The 21075-nt window shown below is 34.4% G+C and overlaps 1 protein-coding gene and 1 long non-coding RNA gene across 2 annotated transcripts in view; one reads left to right on the top strand and one right to left on the bottom strand.

Moving 5' to 3' along the window:
• Positions 1–21033, top strand: RIOK2 (RIO kinase 2). Its single transcript, XM_077765209.1, has 10 exons — positions 1–148; positions 2443–2581; positions 3404–3520; positions 6020–6195; positions 9132–9220; positions 10890–11081; positions 13179–13271; positions 14424–14948; positions 16452–16548; positions 20745–21033. The coding sequence occupies exons 1-10, from the start codon at positions 83–85 to the stop codon at positions 20907–20909; spliced, it is 1659 nt and encodes a 552-aa protein (XP_077621335.1). The 5' UTR covers positions 1–82; the 3' UTR covers positions 20910–21033.
• The window catches only part of LOC144232376 (uncharacterized), a 27145-nt gene continuing 11945 nt past the window's right edge, over positions 5876–21075 (bottom strand). Inside the window, exon 4 of the long non-coding RNA XR_013335375.1 lies at positions 5876–6099. This is a non-coding gene — a long non-coding RNA (uncharacterized LOC144232376). The remainder of the gene's footprint in view (positions 6100–21075) is intronic.

Consider the following 21075-nt stretch of genomic DNA (forward strand, 5'->3'; position numbering starts at 1 on the left):
GGCTTGGGAAAGGGTGATATATAGACTTACCTTGTGCTCTCCAGCTCTTGTGAGGGAGATTTGTGGCTAGTGTTGGGCCGCCATGGGGAAAGTGAATGTGGCCAAGTTACGTTACATGAGCCGGGATGACTTCAGGGTCCTGACCGCGGTAAGAAGTTCGCCGTTTCTCCCTGTCCCCTGTCCTTTCCCACCGCGGTTCTTCCTGCTCCTCGAACTTAGCTGAGTCGAGCACGCTGTAGGCCCTCCTAGGATACCCAGACTGGGCATGGGTAAAAGAAGACCGACAGGTTTTTCAGAAGCTTTTGTTCGGAAGCTTTTGTCTCCCCTGAAACAGAGCAGAGTTCTGTTTTCTAATCCTTTCCTTCCTTTCTGCTCCCTATCTTGTGCTCCAGAGCCACACTTAGCATCTCTGTGGCCTGGAAAGCCGTTTTGACGCTGGGCTTCCGACCACCCGAGCAGAGTTTAAGACTCTTGAGAATTTATAGCGTTGAGTTCCTCACTCACAGATTCACTCACATAGCGTTTATTCAGTTTTATTCACTCAACATTTATTTGTCTGGTTTTTAGAGACAGTTTTAGGGAATTCACCGGGGTACGAGACAAGGGTGACAGATCGAGTAAATGAATAAAGAAATACGGAGGATAGTATCAGATATTAAGTGTCGTGAAGATGATAACGAGAATAATAGAATAGAGAATGTGTGCACGTTTGGGGTTGGGAGCATGCCATCTTTAAATTGTGTGGTCTACTGAATGTTTTAAACAAGGAAGTGACAAAAACTGATTTTATTGGTCGTAGTCTTAAATCACAAAGATAAGCAGCAGAGAGACTGGGGATTCCCAGAATAAAACTATTTTTTAGAAGATACTATCTTTTGCTTAAATAGGCAATACTTAAGGATTAAACTGTCAAGTGCAAATTCATTATGAAGTTTGGAAGACACTTTTCTTTCTCTTCCCATAGATTATTTAATTAAGCTGTACTTTTTCTAAACATCTGTTACTCTGACAGATAACCTTCCTTCTCTGCATCCACATCACATCCCCTTAATCCTTAATGCCTGTGACAAATAGGGGAGTCGAGGGAAAGAATGTTAGAGACTAGGAGAGATTGAACAAAGCATGGAAAATGAGTTAAGGTATGAGGTTTTGATTGGCACGTCAAAACAGTGCCAGATTTATCTTCTAAAACTTGATTCTCTGGTAATTGAAATTCTTTTTTGAAGCTCACCAAGGAATGACCTACTCATTAAATACAATATTTCAGTCCCAGTTGAGTCTTACTGTCCCTCCTATCAGTGGCCACCTTTCCTTGACTCTCTTCCTGTACTTTTCAGGCGTCTTCTACATCAGTAATCCTATTTTGACTGGCTACCCTTGCCTTTTAATGTGAACTTCCCACCAAATTCTGTCCCTCAACCCTCCTTTGTCTTCCATTATCTCTTTCTTGATGATCACATCCACTTCACGGCTTTATCTGTTAACTCTGTCATATAATTTACAATTTTTTCCCTTTAATTGTGACTTCATTCCCGAGTATAGATGTATCTTTCCAGTGTACCTTAAACATTTTGTTTGAAGGACCTTCCAGAACTTTGCATCGTGATTAGTGTCCTTAAAACATCTCTATTCATGTATCTCCCTTAGGTAAACACCTTCAAGGGGATCCAGGGTTTCTCAAAAAGAAATTTAAAACTCCTAGTTCTGCCTTTCAGTGCTTTTCGTATCTTACTTAAAAGCATTTTCCAGCCTTCTTTTCATGAACTCACCATCGCATCTGAGCCATCACTGTACTAGCTGCTGTGCTCTGTACTGCCTTGCATGTCCAAATCTTTTGTCTTCTCTGATATTCCCTCTGTGTTCCCTTTTTCTGTTTTCTGCATCTTAGAATCAATCTCAAGTGCCACTTCTTGCTTGAAACTGATCCATCAGCTAGAATTTATGTTCATACCTGGGCCACTTCTTTTTTAGCACTTACTATTTCTTGCCTTCTAATAAAGTTAGATGTGTAGGTTCTTATTTACAGTATTAGCTAATAAATTCTCCAAAGGGTTGAGAGTATTTATGTATATTTTTCAATCTTCCACTATGCCTGCATGGTACTTTTATAGTAAGTACCTCCTTAATAAATATCTGGAATATCTATAGTTTTTAAAGATAAATATTTAAATGTCAGTAAATATCTTCGTATTTGCTACCTGCCAGTAACTGTTAAGCACTCACAGTTCTTACCTGTGTAGTTTAGTATAGAGGCAGAATATGAATATCAGTGATTATATATCAAGTTGTCACTTAAAATATGTTCAGAGAAGGCATCACTTATGTCTCCAACTGGTTGGAGAACTGCATGATCAGAAAATTGAAGGAGAAGTTAACTTCTTAGCAAGGTTTTGATAGTAGTTCTGTGTTGATTATGATTGCTTATAATTCCTTTAATTTCAGGTTGAAATGGGCATGAAGAACCATGAAATAGTTCCCTGCAGTTTGGTTGCTTCTATAGCCAGCCTTAAACATGGTGGCTGTAATAAAGTTTTAAGAGAATTAGTGAAACATAAACTCATAGCTTGGGAGCGTACCAAAAGTAAGTATTTATAGCACCATTTGTGACTTTTCATATAACTGGCTTTCCCCAGAGCAAGTATTTTATTTTATTTTATTTTAATTTCATTTCATTTCATTTGCAGAGCAGGCATTTGAAAAAGTGAAAAATAAAAGTTGCCAGACCAGTAAAGCACTCTGTCCATAAATCCACATACTTCTACCAAGTTTTATTAGGATAGTCACAGGGCCCACCCAGATTAAAGAGAGTAAAGAAATAGTCTCCATCTCCTCATAGGGGAATAACAAGTTCTGACTGCAGAAAACCAAATAGGATAGAAGTAATTGTTGTCACCATCTTTGGAAAATACATTTTGCCACAGGACTCTAGAGCATTAACTTTCAAACTATCCATGATGAGGGATGAGTTTCTTTTTTTCAACCTGCCATGGAGCCATACTTCATATTATAAAATAAGAATAAAAACATAATTTCTAGAAAAATGAACTTTAAAAACTGATAAAATACAGGCACAAATTCCTTATTAGAGCTAAAGACAAAAAAGCTTGGTAAAAGTGATTTAAAAATTTCTGAACTTAACCACTTCATTTCAGTTTCTGTATCTTATACAAACTAGTAACAAATATTTGTAGACTGGTGTCAGTCTGTGAGTCATGTTTTGAGTAACACTGCTCTAGAGAGAAAATACAAATTTAGGAAGGAATGCCAAACTCCTAAGACTGGGTAAACTAATCTTTCCAGCTAAGACTTCTTATTGTTTAAATTCTTCTCATGATTGAATTAATGTGACTTGATTGTGCGATGTAACTAAAATACATTTTTTTTCTCATTTTATTTTGTCTAGCTGTCCAGGGCTATCGGTTGACAAATGCAGGCTATGATTACCTAGCTTTGAAAACACTTTCTTCTAGACAGGTAGTTGAGTCTGTTGGAAACCAGATAGGTGTTGGCAAAGAATCTGGTAAGTGCTAACATTACTACTGAATTGCTTTAGTTTCTCTTTATATTTTCCTTTGAGAAAGCATTATCTTTTTTTTTTATGTTTATTTATTTGTTTTGAGAAAGAGAGTGAATGTGAGCAGCAGTGGGGGAGGGGCACAGGGAAAGGGAAAGAGAAAATCCCAAGTGGACCTTGCTGGTGTTAGCACAGAGCCCCATGCGGGGCTGGATCCCATGAACCAAAGCATAGTATCAAGACCTGAGCCAAAACCACGAGTCAAATACTTATCCATCTGAAACACCCAGGCACCCTGAGAAAGCATATCTTTTAATTTTTCCATTTCTTCAACAAAGCAGTAAATTGAAAAGTTAGAAGCAGTAATGATGATGAAATCACTCTTAGTTTAGTAGGTTATTGTTTTTTGTTAAGTCTCTCGTTGAAAAATCAGTTATACTGGGGTGCCTGCATGGGTCAGTCATTTGGGTGTCCGACTTCGGCTCAGGTCATGATCTCACAGTTCATGAGTTCAAGCCCCACATCAGGCTCTGTGCTGACAGCTCAGAGTCTGGAGCCGCCTTCTGACTCTGTGCTTCCCTGTCTCTCTCTCTGCCCTTCTCCCACTCACGATTTCTCTCTCAAAAGTAAATAAAACATAAAAAAAAAAAAGAAAAAAGAAAATTCAGTTATACCAAGAATTAATTTTCCTTTAATAACTGACATCTTTGGCAAATATATTATTTGCTCTTTTATATGTTATAAATGGACATTTGTAACAGTTAAAATATGCAACACAAGGAAATATTAGAAGACAGTGACTAAAAGTTACAACACATTTTTCTACCACAGAAATATGGCAAAATTAGGTATCTGTAGAACACAAAACATTCTAAAAAAGCACTGAACAAATACATAATGCAAGAGTGCTAAATACAGCAGTACATGCGCATGTGTGTGTGTGAAATGTGTAAAATGAGATAATTTATAACACCTCTTTTTAGATAATCTGCCTCTTTTTTATGTCCATTTTTTCACTTAAAAAATAACATTTTTTTTTTGTTTGTTTATAAGAATTTCACAGCATGCAAATGATAACTAGTACAAAAGAAAGTAAAATAAAAAGTAAAACTTTCTCCTAACCAGGTCTCCATCTGTTACCGTTACTTTTCAAAGCTGTTCCTATTAAGTACTATCTTATATATCCTTCTAGAAATATTCTATTTAAATAATAGTATATAATACATGAGAAAATGTATATATACACTCACATATGTTTTCAATCACAGATAAAAGCAACCATTACTTGATTTTTTTTTCCATTTGATGCATTTGATTTTTGGAGTTTTTTTTAAAGATTTTATTTTTAAGTGATCTTTACAGCCAATGTGGGGCTTGAACTTAACAACCCCAAGATCAAGAGCCCCATAGTATACTGACTGAGCCATCCAGGTACCCCTTGATGCATTTCTGATATCATTTCATGTTAACAGATCTTTCTCATAGTTTCAGAGTATTACATGGTGTGAGTGGTAATTGAATTTACCAGTCCCAGCTGCTATGGACATTTATGTTACTCCACCTTTTCTTTTGTAGGTAATGATGTGTTAGACAGCCTTGTACACACGCCTCTGTGCACATGTACAAATGCATTTGTAAATACAGTCTTAGAAATTGAATTATTAGGGGCACCTGGTTAAGCGTCTGACTTCAGCTTAGGTCATGATCTCACACTTCGTAGGTTGGAGCCCCGCTTCAGGCTCTGTGCTGACAGCTCAGGGTCTGGAACCTGTTTCATATTCTGTGTCTCTTCTCTCTTCCCATCCCCTGCTTGTGCCCTGCCTCTCTCTCTCTCTCTCTCTCTCTCTCTCTCTCAAAAATAAATAAACATTAAAAAAAATTTTTTTTTTAAGAAATTGAATTATTAGCACAAAAGTTCGGTACATTTAAAATTTTGATACTACAAATTTCCCTTCAAAAGTTTACACCAGTTTATAATCCTGCCATTGTGAGAGACAGTTGATGTGTAATAATTAAAATTTCTTATGAACAATTAGGGTATGTTTTACATGTCAGTATTACATATATCAACTTTTATTGATGATTGGAATATGTGGGGGAAGATCTCCATTCTGATAACCATAAGATTATATGGTAACAACTGAATTTTACTTATTGAAGAAGTTGAAGAATTGAACTTTGTGTTGTTGAAAAAGAAGATATTAAATCGTTTCCCATACATGTAGGTCACTAAACAACAATTACATTTTTCCCAATAAATTGAATTGAGTATTGAGCACTTTTGGAAGCAATAACCTTTAACACACAACATCCTTCTTTTGTAGTAAGATACTAATACATGTCATTTTATTTTGGATTGTTGTTAAAATAATTTTGCTGAATAGTAGGTATTCCTGGGTATTAGGAAATATATAATTTGATACAAATAAAATCAAAACTAGGAATTACAAGTGAACTTTTTGGGATGAAAGTATAATAATGATCTTTTTTAAATCTTGGCTCTAGATATTTATGTTGTTGCAAATGAAGAAGGGCAGCAATTTGCATTAAAGCTTCATAGGCTGGGAAGAACCTCCTTTCGAAATCTGAAAAACAAGCGTGATTATCATAAACACAGGCATAACATGTCTTGGCTTTATTTATCTCGTCTCTCTGCCATGAAAGAATTTGCTTATATGAAGGTATTTTGTAAATAATTTCATATTTTTTAACCAAATAATACATGCAGCTGAAAGGATATAGTGACATTTACCAGTCTGCTGTCCCCACATCTCTCCTGTCCTCAGTCCCAGTCATTACCCTTATGTTTAACTGTTGATTATTTTTGTTATTTGGTTTTCTGGTGATTTTTTTTTTCTGTGTGAAGGCATTTTTAATCATTATTAATGTGTAAAAGCAACAAGGACTCTACAGTATTAATAAGGTATTATAATGCAAATTAACAAATAGCTTTAAATAATTAGTGATGTAATTGCCTCACAAAAGTATGTGAATATGTATCTATTTAATATATATAAATACATATATGCTTGTCTCCTGTTGAAAAGGCAGGGAATTACCTGTAGTAATTATCTGTAGAAACCTTAGCATATCAGCTAAGTTGACTAGTACCTTTCCTTCACTTAATGGAGAAGAAATGTTGATGTACAAATTTGTATGCATATTAGAAATGGTAAAAATCTTTAGGTTTTCAACTTTCACCTTCAAAATCAAGTTCAGGATATATTTGTTAACTATCTTTAATAATAACCAAAATATATATCTTCAATAATGTTTAAATTAAACAGAAAATAATACTGTATTTTTATTATTCTCCAGTAGTATTTGTTATTTCTTATCTTCACTTTTTAAAATTTTACATTACTAAAAGTCATTCTCGGGGCACCTAGCTGGCTCAGTCAAAAGAGCATGCAACTCTTGATCTCCGGGTCGTGAGTTTGAGCCCCATGTTGGGTTTGGAGATTCCTAAAAGTATATACATATGTACATATGTACATACATAATGCTATAGTATGTGATTAATATATGAAAGTTTTGGGAGTTTCAGTTTGGTGTTGAATGGGTTAATTCATGTGCTTAAATTTTTAGTAGTTATGGGGGAAAATTTTGAAGACTGTAAATAACTGATAGTGATACCATACATGTTATGTTCTTCTTTGCCTTAAATACTAATGGTTTGTATCCTGTAATAGTCAATCAATAAGTAAGCAGTTTGGTAGAGAATATTACACATTTTCCTAGAACTGTATTAGCTGTTTTCTTAGATGTTTATATGAAGGTACTAGAATAGAACCTATTGTACATAAATAGCTCCTTAAATTTATTCTCTTTTTTCCTTGAAGAGAATAAGATATGGTTAGATTGAAGATTAAGCCATAGTGCAAGAGCTAGACCATTAGGACAGTGGTTAAGGTTATTATATACTATTGAGCCGCCAAAGCATGTTCAGAACTACTTGCATTGAAAAAAAAATCTTAAAAGCCAAACAAACAAAAATCTTGGGAGAGTGGCAGGAGTTCAGTTCCTCTACAAAGAAGGTAGGAAGTAAGCGTTTTATAAAATTAACCCTGTTCATAAGTATATAAATTAAGTTATATGTTAAGTTTAGAGAAACTTCTGTAGAGTAGAATAGTTGAAAGAAGTTTCATAAAGCAAGTGGAGTTGAGTAGAGTAATGAAGCATGCATATGATTTGTCCCTAAGGAGAAAATAGTAATACAGTGTTCTTTGGAAAGGAGCCACTATGGGCAAAGACATGAATATGTGCGTGAACCCTGTATGTACTCCAAACTGTTTATTAAAGAGAGTATGGGGGTGCACCTGGTGGCTCATTCGGCACGGTGTCCAACTTCAGCTCAGGTCATGATCCCGTGGTTCATGAATTCAAGCCCCGCATTGGGTTCTGTGCTGACAGCTCAGAGCCTGGAGCCTTCTTCAGATTCTGTGTCTCCCTCTCTCTCTGTCCCTCCCCTGCTCGTGCTCTCTGTCTCTTTCTCTCTCAAAAGTGAATAAATGTAAAAAAAAAAATTGTTTTTAATAAATAAACATTAAATATATATTTTTAAAAAAAGAGTATTGGGAAAACTGGGACCTGATAAGTGGATTAAAGAGAGTTCTGAAAACTAGGAAAAGTTGTTCATACTGAAATACAAACATTGTAGATTTTTCTGAATGGAGCATTGACATAAGTATTTTAGTTTGGTATTGGTACACAGGATGAAGGTTAGTTATGGTGGCAAGAGCTAGAACCACTGTTGGAGCAATCATGAATAAGTAACAAAGGCCTACTTTCAAATTGTAGCTTTCTAAATTGCAGAGAGCATAAATCTAAGATATTTTTGAAGGAAATAATAACAGGACTTTTGATGGAAGCAAAAGGTAGAAGAAAGTAAGCGTTGGGGAAAAGATGGATTAATGGATGATCTGAAGTAACTTGACTCAGACTACACTACTGTGTGTATATTTGCCACATAATTTATATTGTATATTATGGTCTGAAGAAAAAGGTCAATACTCTAAAACTAAAATATCTGACCTATTGAGATATTTCATTTTCTAATCTGCCAGAAGACAAGACTGTTTCCTAAATCACAGTTTATTTCCATTTGAATTTTTAAGCATACTCCCAGTTAATGGCAGAAATGTAGCAAAATAAGAAGGTATATCCTGGGGTGCCTTGCTGGTTCAGTTGGTAGAGCATGTGACTGTTGATCATGAGTTCAGGCCCCACATTGGGCACGGAGCCTACTTAAAATAAAGATTAAAAAATAATTATAATAAAAGAATAAAAAGAAGAGGATATATCCTAGGAGATTGTAGGCTTCTTGGGGACAGTTTTTTACATTTATTTCTATAACCCTAGCACCATGTATAAGATTTAGTAAATGTTCAGTAAATTAACGTTTGGTGAAAAAGTGAATTAAGTTAACTGCTTTAAAATTTTATTTTATGTGTAGCTCATTTTCTGCTGTGAAAAAGCCATAAATAATTATGTGTTAACTGTAATTTTGTAAAGTCTTTCATGTTTCTTCTAGTTGTGGGCAGGTATGTTTACTTTTATTTTACCCTAAGGATTAATGACCTCTTTGTTAGTTTATCCCTATTTTGCTATGTTTTAGGCATTGTATGAGAGGAAATTTCCTGTCCCAAAACCAATTGATTATAATCGCCATGCAGTGGTCATGGAACTCGTAAATGGCTATCCTCTGTAAGTATTTATTATTCTTAAAACTATGGATCGTAATAAGTAAGTGTAAGGTTTAGTTTTCAAAAACTTTCTAATTAAATGAAGTATTGCTTCTGAAAGGTTAGAAATTAACACAAAGCAGTAGTCTCAAATGCAAATTAAAAATTTAGTTTTGTTCTGACAGAATGGATTTTATAATCTCTGTAATAATCTCTGCTGATTCAGCATATGTTTGCTAGTAATCTAGTATACAGGAAGCACTGTTTTAGTAGGCCCACCAGTGAACAAAACAAAATCTCTGCCTTCATAGATCTTATGTTCTGATGGAAGGAGACATGCAGTAAATAGCTAAACAAGGAAACATGATTATCAGATGTTAGAAAATGCTATAGATTAAAATAGGTAAGGGAACAGGGAGTACTGGGGTGAGTGGAGGAAGCTGCTCTTTTACATGAAATGGTCAGGAAGAGTCTCCTTGATAAAGTATTTTTGAGCATAATCCTAAAATTAGTGAGAGAGAAGACCAGCAGAGGGGCCAGCAAGTACATAAGTCCAGGGATGGGAGTGTGCCTACATGTACAGGAAGCAGTGAGGAGGCTAATGTGGCTGGAGTTGAGTGGATGAGGGCAGAGATTATAAGTGATAAGATCAGAAAGGCAACAGGGAACTAGATCATTTAAGGTTTGTAGGCTATTGCAAGGAATTTTTAATTTCTTTTTTAGTACATTTTGACATACAAATTTAAGTTTTACAGCATGTTGATTTCATGTTTATATACTGCAGTGTCATTGCCACTATAGCAAGGGCTTTTTTATTTTGATTTGGATAGGAAGGCATTGGAGGAATTTGAACTGAGAAGAGACATGATGTGACTGTTTTAATAGGATTGCTGTGGCTGTTGTTTTGAGAATAGATTGAAAGGCAGACAAGGACAGAATTAGGAAGAAAAGCTAGGAAACTGTTCTAATAATCCAATCAAGAGATGATGGTTGTTTAGATAAGAGTTGTGGATGTGAAGGTGATAAACAGTGGTTAGATTCTGGATATGTTTGCAGGTATAGCCAACACTGTTTGTTTGGGATTGAATATCAGTATGAAGAAAGGGAAAATCAAGGATAACACTAGTCATTTATAGAAATGAGAAGGATGCCGGAAGAGCAGCTTGGAGTTAGAGGGTGGGATAGAATCAGAGGTTCAGTATGGGACATGGTTGAGTTTGAGATGCCTTGGAGTTCAGAGAAGTATAGATTGAGGTGTTTAAAGCCAACAGCCTGGATGAGGTCACCACGAATGATTCTAAATAAAGGCTCCTAGTATTAACCTTTGAGCTCCAAAATTTAAAGGTCTGGGGAAAGATGAAGAACTAGTGAAAAAGAGTGAGAAGGAATGATAAACATGGAAAGAGGACAGCCTCTGTTGGTGTACCAAGAGTCAAGTGAAGGAAGTGTTTCAGCAACGAGGAAGAGGTTAACTGAGAGACCACATATGATGAAGTCTGAATTGACCACTGAATTTAGCAACATGGAAATCATTGGTAGTTTTGACCCTACCTATTTCATTTGAACAAGGTAGATGAAAACCTGTTTGAAGAGAAAGCTCATAGGGAAGTAAGGAATGGAAAAAATAATACACATGCTTACTTTCGTGAAAATCATAAATGATGACAAATAACCTGTTTTCATACTTTCAGATGTCAGATACACCATGTTGAAGACCCTGCATCAGTATATGATGAAGCTATGGACCTAATTGTCAAACTTGGAAATCATGGACTGATTCATGGAGATTTCAATGAATTCAATCTCATTTTGGATAAAGATGACCACATCACCATGATTGATTTTCCACAGATGGTTTCAACTTCTCATCACAATGCTGAATGGTATATGCTAAAAGTGATTCTGGATATGGGTGTGTTTGTGTGTGATGCAGTCATTTTTTCTTAATTTTTTCAACTTTATAATACTGTTTTTTGGGTCAATAACTGGTTTGAAGTGGCTGATGTTGATGATCTAAAAATTTGTTCTTTTATTAAAGGATACAAACTAGGACTTTCCCCCCGCTAAGAAAACCTATCTAATTCTTCAGTATTGTAAATTACTTGTGTAATCTGACAGACTCTTGAAAGTCAAACTTTCTTAGGTGGAAAGTTCAACAAACTTTTATTCAAACAGACTTTTAGGTGGAAGCCCAATTTAAAAAAAAAAAGCCTGCCCAGAGAAAATAGGGACATAGAAAAGGTAACCCTAGGGCCCCATCCTCTCTCTCCTCCATAGTTGCCTCCAAGATTGTTTCACCAAGTATAAGTTGGTAATCATGATGGCCTTCGTAGAAATTATGATTTTGAAGTGGATTCAGTTGCGAGATCAAGAATATCTGTCTTGTCATTTTTTTGCTTTTTATTATTAGAAAACAATTTATGTAAAGCCTCATCCCTAACACAGGACAGTATCACTTTATATACTGTGGTAATCTAACTCCTCACATTACTTAACCCGTGTAAACCATGCTATAAAATGACATTGTTTTACTTGGTATTTCATGATGTAATTGATTATAATCAAAGTGGAATATTTTTCATCCGTTCATTCCAAGTTATGATATGAGAAACTTCTCCTTTCTCCTGAAAATAACAACCTTACATAATAAGAGTATATGACTTCTTGGAAAGTTTGAGCTCAAACCAGTTTGTGTTCAGGCAAGCTTTTCTTCCTCCAGATTTGCATAAGAAAATGTCTATACTTCAGAAAAAGAAATGTTATTTAAATATAAATTTAAAGAATATTTGTTCCAACTGAACAATATTAATAGATTAACACCTGGTGCTTGAGTGGTTAACATATCTTTGGATGGTGACTAATCACCATTTTTATTAACATAGGGTAACATAGTCACACAATGAAAGAAAGTCCAGGAACCACCAGAAGTATAGAAAGAAACGATGACAAATTGTGACATTCAGTGTAGGCTGCATTATTCTACAGGGAAACAGTATGATTTAGCTTGCTATTTAATGGAGAAGTACTAGAGAAAAGGAGTTGTGCTACGTAGCAGAAATTAAGATATAAATTAATTAATACATAATTATAAATAAGACCTATCTCTACATTTGAAGATTTTGAGATTTTGTCTAATAAGGTGAAACATAGACATAAATAAAAAGATAATCTTTAAATCATTTACTGAAGTTTTTCCCAGGGTACCCTAAAATTAGGAAAGAATAGTACCATTATCTTTCTGTTTCTAGACTTTCTCTGAAATATTAATTAATATTCAAGGACATAGTGAATTTCATGTGATCCTATTTCTTAATTCTCCCTTATCTAGAAACCTAGAGGATTCTAGGTTCTCACTGCTTTATGGTGGCCTAAAAAGCAACCTGATACGGGTCCTTCTACCCTTGGACCAGATTAACATGTCTCCAAATCCTTGTTTATAATCCACAGCATTATTTATCTCTTTTGAATGTTCTTACAAATTAGCAAATGGTTAATAAAGGTATATAAACATAACATAATTTAATGGTCCCAATTTTTTTCTTAATGTGTGACTAAACTGTTGTATATTTAAGCTTTTGTAGTTGATTGGGTATAGCTGATGAGAAGTATAACCAGACAGGCTGGAGACTAAAGAGGAAAAGTAGAAACTTGCCCCTAACTACAGACCCACAGTCTTCTTTTCTGAGACTCATATACATCTTATTTTCTCTTAGTATGTCTGTTACAGTATGGGAAGACCTCCAGTTTTTTAACTATAGGAACTAAATGCCTTTGGCAGCTAATATTTCCTGTTCCTTTCCTTTTCTGTTTTGTTTAGTTTCTCAGACACACTGGTGTCGATTTGTCTCTTATTTTTCTTATGAGTAACATCATTTTTCATATAATGATTAGGAGTGTCATTAATAAGTATATTGTCATTGGCTAATGAGGAAAAGCATGAACAACGAAGGCTGTATCAAAACTGATTCTTCTTTTTGCAGGTATTTTGATAGAGATGTTAAATGCATTAGAGATTTCTTCATGAAACGTTTCAGCTATGAAAGTGAGCTTTACCCAACTTTTAGTGATATCAGGTTTGTACTCACCTTTGCTTAAAATGATAAAAACTTGTTTAAGTATGTGATTTATTGGGGCACCTGGGTGGCTCAGTCATTTGATAATCCAACTCTTGATTTTGGCTCAGGTCATGATCCCAAGGTTGTAGGATAGACTTCAGCATGGAACCTGCTTAGGATTCTCTCTTTCTCTCCCTCTCTCTGTCCCTTTCCTTCCCTCCCCCTCTTCCTTCCCCCCCCGAAATAAAAATAAATAAATAAATAATACTTGATTTATTTAGTTCTAAAAAGCTTAACACTTTCATCTAAAAAATTTCCAAATAGTAACCGTTGACACATTATAATAATTGTTGAGTATCATTGCTATCTAGTGTATAAATGAAACTTAAAATCTAGAAAATCCTGCCTTTGGTCTATTAAGGCAGTGTTACTAAATTTTAAAGGAGTAACACATTTAGTTTCTTATAAATTCATGAACTTTTATTCATATTGGAATTTATGTTTTTCCTTTATCCAGAACAGAAGCTGTATTTACTTGATTTATGGAACATAATTATATGTAAATTCTCAAAGCAAAACTTTTTCATTTATTTTATATTCTTAGTTATGACATTGTTTTCTGCTTTGGGATGATAGAACTTCAAAGAAGAGATCTTTAGTGCCCATTAAAGTCAATTTATTAAGTCAGTATCAAGTTTTTGTAACCTTTCTACTAATATTTGTTGCTTTTACTAGTCATTTTTTGCATGTATGAGCGCACGTGCGCGCACACACACGTGCACACATACACACACACACACATGAACTGAGGAGCAGCAGAGGGAGAAGGAGAGAGAAAATCCCAATCAGGCTCTGCACTATATGCACCGCCTGACACGGGGCTTGATCTCATGAACTGTGAGATTATGACCTGAGCCAAAACCAAGAGTCTGACTCTTAACCAAATGAGCCAGGCAGTCATCCCTATAGTCATTTTATTCTTAACTGACAACAAAAATGTATCTTTTACATTTGTATATTTAACTAAGTATTATATTTTAGTCAAAGAAAAAATTTTAAATTTTAATAGTAAACTATTAAACTATTTGAGAATTACAGTTTTACAGAGTAATAAATATTTACCCATGTTGGGTGCATTTTTTTGTAACATTTGGCATTCTTTTTTCCTAGGAGGGAGGACTCTCTTGATATAGAGGTTTCTGCCAGTGGCTACACAAAGGAAATGCAGGCAGATGATGAATTGCTTCATCCATTAGGTCCAGATGATAAAAATAGGGAAACAGAGGACGAATCTGAATTCTCACATTCTGATGAAGAGTTGTCAGATAAAGCAGAGGTTCGTAAATCAAAAAATCAAAGTGATCAAAATTCTACAGATGAATCAGCTGACTACTGTTGCATATCATCTGGAGACCTTGAACAAATAAAGGAAGATGATTTGTCAGAGAAGAATGCTGATGCACACAATTTTGAATTACCTGAATTCAGTCAAGCTTTAGAAGAAATAAAAGGGCAAGTTATTGACAACAGTTCTATAACTGAGTGTCCTGAGGAGACAGACAAAATTGAGAATGACACTAGACAAAATGGTAAAACAGGTCAAAGAGGAATTCCCATGGGCTGTGAAGACTGTGAAGATGCATGCCCTCACCTGATTGCCATGTCATCAGTAAACAAAGAAATCAGGTCTTTCAGGTATAGATTTCTGTTGATTGATTTTTTTTTTTTTTACTTTAGTGTGGAGACCTATACTTTCTTCAGTTCTGATAAATGAGTGGTGTTTTTGTTCTTGTTTTTCAAATGATACAATAGAACTATATTTTGTCCCATTATGTGTAAAAAATGAAAGCAAATAACCCTTTTGGTGTTAAAATTTAGATTACCTTCTACAATGGACCTAATCCTAGGCAATCTGTTGATTCATTTTTAAGCAGTTCTGCATTAAAAATGCAAACATTACTTTAAAAAAGTTATTTACAGTAATTTGGTAAATCAGTCAAGTTCTAGATGGATGAATGTTCATATATTTTTGTAGTTGATGTATGTTTGGTTTATATGTAGTCCAATAAAAATGTAGTGAATGTGCTCTCTTCATGAGATATCTACTTACAGTGAATTTTCTCTGGAACTTTGAACCTTTTATCCATACTTGTTCATATACAGTTAAAATTATTTAATATTATATGTTATTTTTTTTCTAAGGCTATTTTTCTTGCAAATATTAATGAGTCAGCAACCTGAACTTAGACTAGCAAAAGATAAAAAAATTAAGTTTTATATTTGGAATAGTTTACCCTGAATCATGAAAGGAGTTTCATTTATTTCAAAATAGTAATAAGATAAAACTAAATCAATAGTACATTTATTAGGCATTTCTCAGTACATGTTCAGGCTTACACCCTAAGGCTGTCTTTATCTTTAGAGTTTTATTGTGAAGCAAAACATGAAAATTTTGTGCCTTTTTGTGTAACTATATCTGGAGTCTCAGGGCTATTACAACTCAAATAATGAACTTATAAAATTAAAATTATAAATTAAAATCAAGAGTGGCAGTGGCTAGGGATTTTGAGTAAGTAATTGAAGAAAATTACAGAGGTTAAATAGTCTCAGCACAGATTAACTTGTTCTCTTTAAACACATGTTGGGCAAAATTTTTACTATTCAGAGTAGAAACATATTGCTGAAAACTATTAACTGTTAGGTGTTAACATTGTCATAGTGTCTTATACTTTGTATATATTAAAACTTTGACCAATATGTAAAACAACTTCGTTTCAACATCATTGCACTTTTTCTGCCTTTGCAGAGCAGATGATACAGATTAAGAATACTGCCTCTGTTCCCATTACATCTTTTGTTGTTTAAGAGATAGTAGGGAAGTGTTCCAAGAATTTAAATCTAAGAGGCAGATATGTGTAGAGTTCAGTAGAAGAACAAGAGAAGATTAGTGGAAAAGAGATATGAATTATGGGGAAGTAGTAACAAATTTTGATGGCTGAAATGGTAGAATATTTTCCATTTTGATAGTGATTATTAGAATGCTAAAAAATGGAAATTGTTAGTATGTTGGTTGAATTGTGTATAGTTTTACCTTCACAGAAATTTTAAATATAATGATATTTTATCATGTAAGGAAAAGTATAAATCACATAATTAACTATAAAAATCCAGTACCTTGTGACTTTGTTTTAATTTTAGAGATGAAGAAAATATGGAAGATATTAAACAGTACAGAACAAGAACTCTGAGTGTTACTTCTGTGGGCAGTATTTTAAGCTGTTCAACAATTCCTCCGGTAATTATTCATTCAACGTTTTCCAAATGTTGATTAGGTCACTACCCTGGTTGGATTGTAGATACTCAGATATGGTCTGGTCCCTGCATTTCGTCAGTGAGAAAATTGAGGCCCAGATAGGTTATGTGACTTTGCTCAAGATTACCCAGCTAGTGATAGCACTACGGCTGGAGTGCGAAGATGTGCCAGCTTCACTAAATTTTGAAGGAGAAAAATATGTAATTTAAAAATCTTTGTAACCTCAAGTTTTTGTTAGACATTTAGCAGCAGGGTTTGAAAGAATTTCGTAAGGGACATTTTCTGTGCAGGACAGTGAACACAAATACTCCAGCTCCTGAGTGTTACTGCCTGCCATCCTCTCCAGGCTGTCCAAGAGGAAGAATCAGTTTATTTCCTTTGTAGATTTTAAGGAAAGAGATAAAAGTACACATTTGGTGTATTGGGGCTTTCCTTGTACTTAAAGGCATTAAGTTGCATACCCTTAAAACTAGTTTTTAGTGATAACTTCACTGAAGATAAACAAAAGAAAATCAATTTAGAAGTTAAAAAGGAAGAAATAGGGACGTCTGGGTGACTCAGTCGGCTGAGTGCCTTACTTCAGCTCAGGTCATGATTTCACAGTTCATGAGTTCAAGCCCCACACCAGGCTTTGCAGTGATAGCTCAAAGGCTGCTTCAGATTCTCTCTCCCTCTGTGCCACTCTCCCACTAATGCTCTCTCTTGTCTCTCTCTCAAAAATAAACATTAAAAGGGGTGCCTGGGTGGCTTAGCTGGTTAAGCATCCAACTCTTGGTTTCAGCTCAGGTGATGATCTCATGGTTTGTGAGTTCGCGCCCTGCATCGGACTCTGCTGACAGCATGGAACCTGCTTGACATTCTCTCTCTCTCTCTCTCCCTCCCTCTCTCTCTCTCCCACTCACTCACTGCCCCTCTCCCACTCACTCTCAGTCTCTGTCTCAAAAATAAAGTTAAAAAAAATTTTTAAACAAAACATAAACATTAAAAAATTAGGAAAAAAAAAGGAAATAAAATTATGTGGAAAGTGAATTCAAAATAAAAGAACTTTGTTTTTACTGAACTTCTGATTTCCAAATTCATATGTATTGTCTAATAAGTTAAAATGTGTGTCCTATGGATATAATATGGGATATTTACAAAATTAAATCAGAATTATCAAAGACAAGCAAAAAAAATACTATATTTAATAATATAACACATTTTTAATGGTTCTAGGAATTTTCTTGATAATACTGACATTTAGAGCTCATGAGACCAAAATAAAAGAGTGAAATTCTATAAATGTCTTGATTTTTATATACTCTTTTCTGCTGGCCTTATAATTTACTTGATTTTCTGGATGTAAACTGTAAACCTTTGGAATTTTAAACAACTATTAATTATATTAAAAGATAAAAATTACCCTTTAAGTGTTACCAACCTGTCTTTACTAAGAATTTCTCACACTTTATGATTGCCCACCATTGGCTTTGATATTTTCTATACTTAATGAGTTTTATTTACTCTTTTTGATTTCTCAGATTCATAAAATAAGTGTTTTTATAGAAGTACAGTGGCATAAAATTGGCAATCGCATATAAAGAAAAATTTAGATTACTAATTCAGGCTAAGTTATATCTTTAGGTCTTGACTTTACCTCATTCCCCATACAGCTAACAGGAAATTAAAATTTAAAGTGAGGTCAAGCCTTTAATGAATTACATTATAAAATACAAATTTGCTTTCTAAGAGGAAAAAGATCTCTTCAGCCTAGCTTGATCAAAAAGATTTCACTCTAATTATTGGAAACAAAATGATCATCTTAACTCTACATTCTTTTGCAAATTTGGTCACACTGTTAGCCTTGAAGTCACATTTCATTGTGTTAAAAAGTTAGAAGAAAAGCAGCTTTATTTTATTACCTCTGTTAATTTAATGATAATTTTCCTATATGGTAAAAGATCTTCTCTGTTCTTTGAAGCTGTAATTATAAGATCTGTTTTCTTCATATAAATACTTTTATCGTTCCCAATTTATTGGCAAAGTTGCCACCTATGAACCCTCTTCTTTTTAATATGTAACAAATTCTAATTAAACATTTATGTATATTGCTTTTTAATAAACATGGCCCACGACAACAAAACAAACAGCAAAATCAACAAAATGCATGATTTTTGTCTAATATTTTATGTGCTCAAATAATATACAAGTATTTTTAAAAAATAAATACTAAACGAGATTTTTNACAGAGCACACACAACCAAGGGAGGGGCAGAGAGAGAGAGAGGGCCAAATCCAGGACAATTTATGAATCCTAAATTAATTAATTTTATTCATGTTAAAAAATACAGGGGGTTGCCTGGGTGACTCAGTAGGTTAAGTAACCAACTCTTGATTTTGGCTTAGGTCATGATCTCATGGTTCAGGAGTTTATGTCCTGCATCTGACTCCATGTGACAGTGTGGAGGCTGCTTGAGATTTTCTCTCTCTCTCTGCCCTTCCCCCACTCTCAGTAATCCATTATTACCTTATTTTCTTGAGCTTCTAGATATGATTATCTTGTCTCATCAAAGTGAAGAACCAAGGGGAAATGCACACCGAATATTTAGAAAAGAAATTGATTTTCTTCTTGAAAATATTCTAGAGGCCTCTGATTCCTCTAGTTTAAGTGTGGTGCATGCTCCACTGTTGTCTTCCTGCGACCTCTACTCCTTTTTGTTTGGTTGCTTTCTTTCCTAGTTCCATCTCTTTATTTGGCACTATACTTCTTTGTTTGGCAGTATAGATTCCAGTAATTCTTTGAATGGGAGGAGTGGTATTTTTTATTACTAAAAATGTCTTTTTATCCTGTTCTCACACTGGATTGGGAGTTTAAGTGTTCGAGATGAGGTTTGGAAATCATTTTCCTTCAGAATTATGGAAGTATTGCTCTCTTGTCTTTGTTGTAGTTAAGAAGATGCTTTTCTTATTCATGGTTCTGGTCTCTTGCTGGGGTGAGGAGGTTATAATTGCCTGTCCTCATAGGATAGGGAAGGGTCCTAGAACCCAGTCACACTTGTTCTACAGCTTTCAGTTCTGATACTTCTGAGGTACCAGTTTCTTCTAAGTCTCCTGCTTTACTGGGTTTAGGGGACTACATCTCATGGGATATCAGCCTCTGCAGGGAATTGAAATCCGAATTTTCCATCTGTTTCCATCCTTTATTTTCTTACCTTTTTTCCCACTGGGAATCATTAGACTAAAACTAAGAGGGTAACTTGTTAAAGCCTGTTAATTAAATATAGTCTGCTTAACTATGTAAAAATGCAATCTGCTTTTAACTCATCTGGTCCAAGTTTTGTAGTACACGTGTACAATCCAAGAAACTGTTAAGCAGACTGGTTCTCCTAGGGCATTTTTACCTTAGATCCATTATTGTTTAATTTTTTTCAACTTGACAGATTTTTAATAAATGTTTCTTTGTGCCTAGCATAGGGTAGGGCATATATACAAGAGACCCTTGCTTCAACCCTTGCAGTGTTTATTTCTTTTTTACGAAATAAGTTGGGTGGTACAAGTGTATGTGCAATAAATAACAGGCTGTAGTGCTTCAGAAGAAGAAAAGATTATTCGGAACAGAATATTCAAACTTTTATTCATCTTGTAAGTCACAGTGGCAGCCTGGATCTTAATAAGAAATAATTTGAATTTGTGATTATTTACTGATAAAGCATTCTCCCAGAAACTGTGTGAAAACTTTACCATGTAACTGCTGCTATCAGGTCATCTATACACCTAAAGTTATGAAGGCACTCTTGGGTACATTTTGGCCAGTAATGAATGCTTTACAAAGCCATGTCTACTTTAACCTCAAGAGTAGAGGAACAAGCAGTTTTTTATCTTGAGTATATTTTTTGATTTTGTTTTCAATTTTCCTCATGGACATTAGGTGGCACTGTTGTGATTTGTTTTTCAAAGGATGACTATTTGCGGTCATCTGTATTTGTGTTTGAAATTTAATTTCTCCTATTTTATAACCATTAATTTGGTGTTTATTTTGTTGCTGGTTCATATAGTACTGTCAGTGTTTGGAATTTAAGAAATTCATGCTCTTAAGAAACATGAAAAATATTAGCAATGTAAATGTTTGTTTTATTGAATATTTACTCCTTATCAAAATGTTCAGTTATCAGTAATACTAATTCATGAAATCTTTCTAGGAATTGGTGAAACAGAAAGTGAAACGTCAGTTGACAAAACAGCAAAAATCAGCTGTCAGACGTCGATTACAGAAAGGAGAAGCAAATATATTTACAAAACAACGGAGAGAAAACATGCAAAATATTAAATCAAGCTTGGAAGCAGCTAACTTTTGGGGAGAGTAATAAATTTAAGATCTTGAATGTTTTCCAAAACTTTACTATGATCCCCCTGTTAAGCCGCCTTAGTCTTTTCTAGAGGAAGGCAGATATGTAAATAGAAAAATAAACTCTTTCATATATAATTTGACTCATTTGGTATGTGTCTTCTAAAGAATAATTTTAGTAATTT

This window comes from Crocuta crocuta, unplaced genomic scaffold, assembly GCF_008692635.1.
Source record: "Crocuta crocuta isolate KB4526 unplaced genomic scaffold, BGI_CrCroc_1.0 scaffold645, whole genome shotgun sequence".
Classification (NCBI taxonomy): domain Eukaryota; kingdom Metazoa; phylum Chordata; class Mammalia; order Carnivora; family Hyaenidae; genus Crocuta; species Crocuta crocuta.